The following is an 8,136-nucleotide window of genomic DNA, read 5'->3' as shown; positions in this document are numbered from 1 at the left end:
AAGCAGGAAACACATACACAGGTGTCCTAACGCCTTCGGTAAGGCAGATACATATAAAATAATGTTTCGTTGAAGGTAGAAGTAGAAATAAAAACAAATGACTATGTTCAGAACACTTCTGGTGTGTAAGTAACCATCCTCTCAGCTTTCGGAAAAAAAACTCTCTTCACTTTCAAAACTTCGGCAGTCTTATTCGTTGTATTTCCATTTATTACAAACGTCCATTGCTCATTTCCGGTTTGACTTGTCACTCGCCCTCAAGTTATTCGTCTGATAGGTAAGGAGCGACACGGTATAAGCAGAAGTAAATAATTATCGGTGTAATGAGGAATAACACGATGAATGACCATTCTATGGCAACGATGGCGAAAATCATGTAAAACTCCACTTCACAAAGGGTATTCTCCCACACCGGGTCCATCCAGTAATATCGGTACACCAACAGACACGTGCCTGATAAAGAGGTAACACATATATAAGAAAATATATAGTTTATGATGTATTGAATGTAATCGGTGAGAAATCTTTTAATGTTATTCAGTTAACTATCATCAGTTCATTATCCGCAATTCTGTGATGCTTGTTATCAGTTTGATTTTTTATATCAATATGAATGATGTGACCTAAATGTAATTTTAATGTCATTTGAAGTTTTTCATCAAAGCTGAAAATAATTGAAAGACAATGTGCGTTATTAAATGTTTACCGATGATTGTGGAAACGGTTCGACATAAGAGGGTCACGATGAAAAAAACCGGACTCTGTTTCTCCGCATCCTCCTCCTTTTTTGACTCATTTATACAACCACCGATACGTGTATTCCATGCCATGATGACGGTTGGGAAGAAGAAGACGGACAGCAAGCCATTAATAAGGACATAGGTCGACATCATCATCTCATTTCGGCAGTGGATGAAACACAACACTCCTGTTACACAAAATATATAAAATTGAATCCTCTCGAGCAATTGAAATAGTTTAAAGCTGTCTTCAGAAACAATTATATGGACTTTTTCAAGGAAAGTTTAAATGTCCTTAAATTCATTATGTTTGTGGTAAAATGTTAAAAAAAATAATTTCAGAATTAAGGACAAAATTCTTCGAAGAATGATTAACGTATTTACTGTAGGTTTTCAGAGCGGACCTTTGTTTGGTTTATAGTACACAAGCGCGTGATGATCCTTACCTAGACACGTGATGAACATTCCTATAGAGACGTTGACAAACAAAAAGGGCGTACTTGTAATCCTACAACCTAGAAAACAGAAGAAACAGCACTTTTTGGGTTTATCATAATTTGCCAAGAATATTATTGCGGGGATGTTTTGCAGAAGGAAAGGGCTGTGGGCCTGACATTATGTTTGAGGATCATAGAAATCCCCTCTCTCAAGACACGTCAATGTAACCTGTAGAAGGGTGCTTAAGGAATTCATTGTACGACGCTTTGAAAATTTGCAGTGTATTGATTAAACATCAAATAACACAAAAGTGTTGAAAAATACATACGGTACGAATGCAATACATACACATGCAGTACTTGTGACGGACATTTCCACCCAGTCTGGACCGGAAGCTCACGAAATTATTCTGACTACCTTCCCAGCTCTTGAACAGAAGTGACCGAAATGACTGATTCATAATGCTGTCCTGGCGTGAGATCACGGACTGACGGGGATCCATGTTTGGTTGACCGGAAGTTGCATTGACAACGCTTTCTTCCTCCAACATGACGAACTCACCTCCTGTGGAATACATGACGAATTGAATACGCAGTTTTTTTTTGTTCTTTCTTTCGATTTGAAAATCATTTACTGTATCACTACTGTTTTCGACAACAGATTCGAAAGGGATCTTACCCTTTTCATCATGCCTTTCACAGTACATATGTACATGTAAATACATTGTAATGACACGTCAGGGTATTATTGTGAGTCAATAGGAACACAATTACTGCTTCGCCTGTGCTGTTCCTCATAGGAACTGTAAACTGTTATTGCTATCATAAACATTGTTTGTTACACCTAGAAATTATTGATAATATCCTATATCACATAATTCAATACCCTATGAAACAAAATATTGCGGACACATCCGAACCAGTGGCTAGGCACTGATCTAAATGTAATTTTTTGAGGTGTGGACCAATGTTAAGTTATAAATTGACACAGGATATTAGATTTTTCACACACATTTAATATTATGGAACATTGAAATATCTCATAACAATTACAAATTTCTACATCTGTGGTAAGATACGTAATTAATCCCTAATGAAGTCACTGAATAGGATCAAACGGTCTGTCTCGTTACGTCTGCTTACGTTCACAAAAATACGCGTCGAACGCCATTTCTGAATCAAACGTGTCTAAATGCTCTTGCATCCCCGTGTCCCATTCTCGACCACTTCCAAATACGAAACTGCTACAGTCCATCAATGATGCTGACTTTCTGTTGACAGATACTGCCTGCGTTTTCTTGCAATTTCATTGTAGTGAATATACATGTTTTATATGAACAATTAACAAGGGTAGTGGCTAGACACCTTTTGTTACATGGAAGTACAACTCAATACTTGCCTGCTAGCTCAAGATAGCACTTGCTCAGTGTTTACCTGTGCCTGTTTCACATGTACAGAGCAGTGGGGCGTGACCACGGATTTCGTGGCGATGGTACACGCGTACTTCAGAATGACTTGTCAACAGGCGTGTAATGTTGTCACAAATTAAAGATGTTGTCATTTAAAGTTTCATACGAGTTAATTACCACTTCTATAAAACACACACAATTTATCCATTTTTTGCAGGCCGATGTAAAGTGCCTAATAACGACATACATGTACGTATATACTGGCAAGTATATGTACATATATATATATATATATTGTACATGTGTGTCACATAAAAACGCGGTCCATGAATATTATTAATTTTCTAACCACCTACGATAAGCATTTGCATCTTTGTCTTACGTAACGGAATATACAATATATATTTATTAACTGCTTGCTTACCGGGAGAGGAGGTCTCTCACTACCTGTCACCAACACGCAGAAAAGTTCACCCAAGAAACGGCGTCTTTGTCTCGCTACGTATACCTAGATAGAGGGATGACCCTCAACGTGCAGTCAGCCGTGACGTTATACATATCTTCATTATACAATATCATCTAGATGGATGTCTTCTCTTCATAAAGAAACTTAAATCGTACCGTTTCGTTAATGACACGAATACATATAACGCTTATTTCAAATTGTCTCTGTAATAATGTGCAGGATGATTATAACGCAGTATTATACCTGTACAAGTAGAGAATGAATACAACGCAAGAGCGGATCACTAGGCGATCAAAGTACTGAGATAAGGACTCTTCATTACCCAATCATCATACCTGCTAATATTTTCTAATTTATTTCATTTGCCAAAACGCATTGTGTTTCTTCCCATCAAGGCCTTTTGGGAATGTTACATGCATGTTAGGGATCAAGACATGGTTTTGTCATTATTTTTGCAAATGATACTGATATAAGACAGTTACCATTTTCAGGTCACATGTATCTAATGTAAGTTAATGGATTCCATCCGTTACTTAATTTAATTTTGCTCATTAATGCATATTCGGAATTCAGTTACGTCACCTATCTGCCTAGAATCATTTATCTTGTCTTTCCTGTCGTTTTACTTTTAACCTTTCGAAATTAATTCCATGTACAATTTTTGAGAGTTTTTATTAATGACGAATAATAATAGAAGTCGTGTTTTATCATGGTACAAATTGTTATGTCCGACAAGATTCAAACAACAATGTTGGGATGATGAATCCTGTAAATCGTGGTGGTTAGACAGTGCATACATTGTCGATCGAGCACTCGGTCGAGGTTTTGTTCTTATATCATCAAGAAGAGGTACAAGGAGCATATAATGTACGTCATTTCTATTTTGGGAACATCCAAATCTCTAAACAGATCAATTACTTTTGATGTCCAGATTTGAAGACCTGGAACCGAAATATATGTATTTTAAGTATGTGCATGTTTTCATTGTTGATAACTTTAACTTGTTCTCATAACCACCCCCTTTCGAAATATCTGGTCTTATTCTCCTAATATTTTTTTTGTGTCCATAGTCTTTCATTTGTTCATGTTTTGTCCCTGTCTTTTATTACGACTTTGTTATATTTTGTGTAGTTGTTTTGAATAGGACAGAACAAATGAAAGTTCTTATGACACAATCAGTAGAAGATTTTAGTGTGAGGTGTGAGACACATACTCCCACGCATATCAATGACCAAGTGTTACACAAAACGTAGCCGAGTTGACCACAGTATATTGTTACCATCTTGTGTATTAAGTTTCTTTATGTTTACCATATTGTCACGCTATTTTCATCCTAAGTGTGAATAGGATTATAGTACAGCAGAAAAAGTTGGTCGATTTCTTAAATACCATTTCGTACACTACGTATATTGAACGTCAGTTCTAGTCCGCTCCACACGAGTCATTTGTCTGATGAAGATGACCTTGTACTCCTCGAAACATTTCATTCTAATTTTCTACTAATTGGTTTATAAGAACTAAGAAATTGTTCCGAAAAAGTTTTGAATAGGAATCCGTATCCTATGTAAACGCAAAACTGCATAGATTATATGAGCTTATAAACACAAAAGTGCACACTTTTTGGGTCCAGAGGAAACGGCAATGTTCCCGCAGGTTTCTCGACAACGTACCTATTGACGACGTGCTCGTCGGGGATCTCGGTATGACGTCACTGACAGAAGTAGGGGACCTGTGCAGGGCGAGTTTAGCTTTGCCACCACTATCGAACAGTTCGTCAAAAGAGGGAAAGTCCCATAACGGGGATGCGGTAGACGAAAACGAGACATTCCGAGAGAATCGACTCCAGCGACTATTGGAACGTGCCCTCGATGAATGTGTAGTGGAGCTTCCATCCTCCTCCGATTTGACTCCACTATCTGTTAAGAGACAGTGAAAGGCATTAATCAGTCTTCTTAAAAAATATGAATAAAAAAATCACGTACGTTAAGAAATACATACATGCATGTTGAGATAAAGACGTATGTTTGTGTATGGTCCCAAGTTACTGTACATACACATGTATCATACGATTATACTTGTGATATACTGTGGATTCGTTATGAAAATTCATCGAAAACAATGACCCTCCAAAGTACACCTGAAAGTCAATATTATGCAGTTTGCATACGCAAATGCATAAACCTGTAGTCATAGCTAAAACAATGAAATAATTCGTTTCGTTTCTCTCATTTCATTCCGTTTCTTTTTTCATCCATTGATTTATTTTTACTTGGATCCACAGGTAGATCTAGACTTAGACAGTACCAGAGATTTCTTTAACGATTTATGATCCCGAGTTGATTGCTATGAAGACAAGAATACTGCTTGTTACCGGTGCCTGACACAGGTGGTTACTCGCGACTAAATCTTACGTAATGCTATACCACGATTGTATTAGTACTTCGGCGTTGTGTACATACAATATATTCGATATTACATTTTTTGTTTTCATTAACCATGAATGGAGTTCGTTTAGGTTTTAACACCTCGTGATAAGCTGCTGTTCAGTGTTATGTTGATTAACCCATACATTTGTACATTCCATAGGTGAGCGGAGACTTGCATTGTATGGGGGAGGCGTCCCGTCGCTGTTACTCGATACCGTGTGTCTATAAACACAATAAAACGCCATTTATACCACGTGAAGCGTTTCATGGCAAACTCCTGAAGAAACATGCACAAAATATCGTGATAGGAAAAGCTAAACACCTTTTTCAATTCGCGAGTCTATAATTATAGCAAGTGTGGTTGTACGGGTCTAGCCTATCATTTTTCATTTGAAATATTAATAACCCATTCTTATCGTTACACGTATATATATTCTTGTAGACTAGGTCCAATTTTGTCTACATTTTCATACTTCATCGGGGCAAGTGTGAGACCATCCATAATCAAATTAGCTACATACTCGCTTATACATGTATATTTGTAGGTTAGACTCGGTAGTGGATTAAATTGTCGTGAAGCTGAACATCACGTGATGATATAAACACAGATCGTGTATTGCAGAGCGAAATGAATTAACTATAAGATGTAATTGGGTCGGGAACTCGTGTCACTATATAAATAATCCATGTGTATATATATGTATGTATTACTTATATATATGACTCACTACTTTAAATTCACATTTTTAAACTTGTACAAAATTCATATTTCTGGCTCCATATATAACTGAATTAAGAAACAGGGATTTTTAAATTAGCAAACCGATTACACCATAATATATACAATTACCCTCCGACTCTGTTTTCCTCCGGATGAATGCCAATGAGAGTCTTTTCTGAGAACTGCCGTTCTTTTCTAAGGTTGTGGTGGTAGACGATACCTCTCCCACAGATGGTTCTGGTCCCTCCCCGGGTCGACTGATAACTGACTCCTCATCTGGCTGATAAAACACAACCGTACTTAGTTTCCGAGTTTTATCCATAACAGGGTAGATACACAGCCTTTCAGGTTAATCATTTCACTTCATCACAACAATTATGGGTCACTGCTCGCACACACATGTCCAGAGTATGAACGACGTCGATTTTAGATAGCCTGAATTTATTCATCCGATAGCAAATTCTACAGTGTTTCACACGTATTTAAAGGTATTTACGTTAGGAAGTACACCTGCGTCAGTGAAGCGTGCACGTGGTCATGCCATACATGTATATAAATGTTACTACCTGGAGCAACACGTACCTTGATCTGGACAAGATCTTATACCCTGAACAATGAAACTAAGTACTACATACCTATGTCCCTGATATACTTTGTGGCTAACAAAATAAGCCACATGACATAGTTTAATTTGCATAATTACGCAACTAATGTCTTCTGTCCTTTTGTGTTCTGGCAGTCGACTGTAGACTAGATGTACGTAAGCAGTAACTGACGGTGAAGATACTTTACTATTTATGTAATTAACGTATTTTGGATTTCCGAGCTTTTACTTCAGGACACATAGAGAATCGTATATTAAATACCAATAAAACTAAACAAGAGCCCACCGACAGGACAAGTAGACAGGAAAACAGGTTAGCTGAATGTTATATCACTCCGATATCTGTGAGTTACTTCCCTTCCTTTCACTGTCAGATGTGTAGCGATAAGTTCCACAGTCGAAGGTAGCTGAAAATGGAGTATGTGCGTGAGTATATCAAGCTATTGAGAAGGTTTTGACAGAGGTGACCATAAAGTAAGGTTTGCTACCATCTTGGTCAGTTTGAACGACTCACCAATCAGAGAATGACTCTTTATTTTTCAATTCATGTTACATGTATCAACACTACAATTTGACATGCAATATTTATGTGTTAATTATCAATCCATGAATGTAAATTTCCCAACGGAATTTTACAATAAGATAAATATGCATTTAACTTCGATGTTGACAGTCATCATTAATTTGTAAATCTTTTTTTTTCTGCAACGGTCTACATTTTTTAATGCTGACTCCGTTTTATATCCATGTCTATGAACAGTTCCAATTCAAAATCAATTAAACGAGAGCAAATATTTAAACAAATACAATTCCAATTCAAAATCAATAAATGGGAGCAGAGAATGAACAGGTGTTCCGGACGGGTAGGCATCTTATGTAACCTAACCGACCCAAGTGATGTTGTGCTCTCAAAGTTATTATCATGTTGATAACATTGGCTTGCTAAGGATCATCTGAGTAAATTCATATCGTACACAGAACTAAAAGACCCCCCCCCCCAAAGTGATCAGAGCATGCTTCTCTCGCAGCACTGCTTTCACGGTACATCTTTTATTAATCCGTATACTTGTATCACCATTAAAATAATGTATGGGGGCAAAAGAAATGCAGTTCTAAGTTGAATATATAAACGAAATTGTATATGTAAGACGTTACATTGAGAGTTTATTTATCATGCTGTAAGTTTTCATTCTGTATCGTCAGGATTTCTGCGAGGGAGGTTTTTTTTACTAGATGCTGATGAGTTCTTCAACAGTACGACCATTGATTGGTTAGTGTCCGCCTCCATACATTCATTCAACAGTATGGTCACTGATTGGTAAGTGTCCGCCTC

The 8,136-nt window shown here is 37.1% G+C and overlaps 1 protein-coding gene across 1 annotated transcript; it reads right to left on the bottom strand.

Annotated features, from left to right (window-relative positions):
* Positions 1-262: 262 nt before the first annotated feature.
* LOC132552003 (uncharacterized) lies at positions 263-6,521 on the bottom strand. Its single transcript, XM_060216148.1, has 6 exons — positions 6,329-6,521; positions 4,723-4,968; positions 1,527-1,742; positions 1,187-1,255; positions 707-928; positions 263-453 (listed from the first exon to the last, which is right to left on the bottom strand). The coding sequence occupies exons 1-6, from the start codon at positions 6,519-6,521 to the stop codon at positions 263-265; spliced, it is 1,137 nt and encodes a 378-aa protein (XP_060072131.1).
* Positions 6,522-8,136: the final 1,615 nt, after the last annotated feature.

The sequence above is a fragment of the Ylistrum balloti genome, unplaced genomic scaffold, assembly GCF_031769215.1.
Source record: "Ylistrum balloti isolate Yb309-2 unplaced genomic scaffold, AGI_CSIRO_Ybal_v1 Utg370230, whole genome shotgun sequence".
NCBI lineage: Eukaryota > Metazoa > Mollusca > Bivalvia > Pectinida > Pectinidae > Ylistrum > Ylistrum balloti.
The sequence above is the reverse complement of the archived record's forward strand: the minus strand, read 5'-3'. Positions and strand labels throughout refer to the sequence as shown.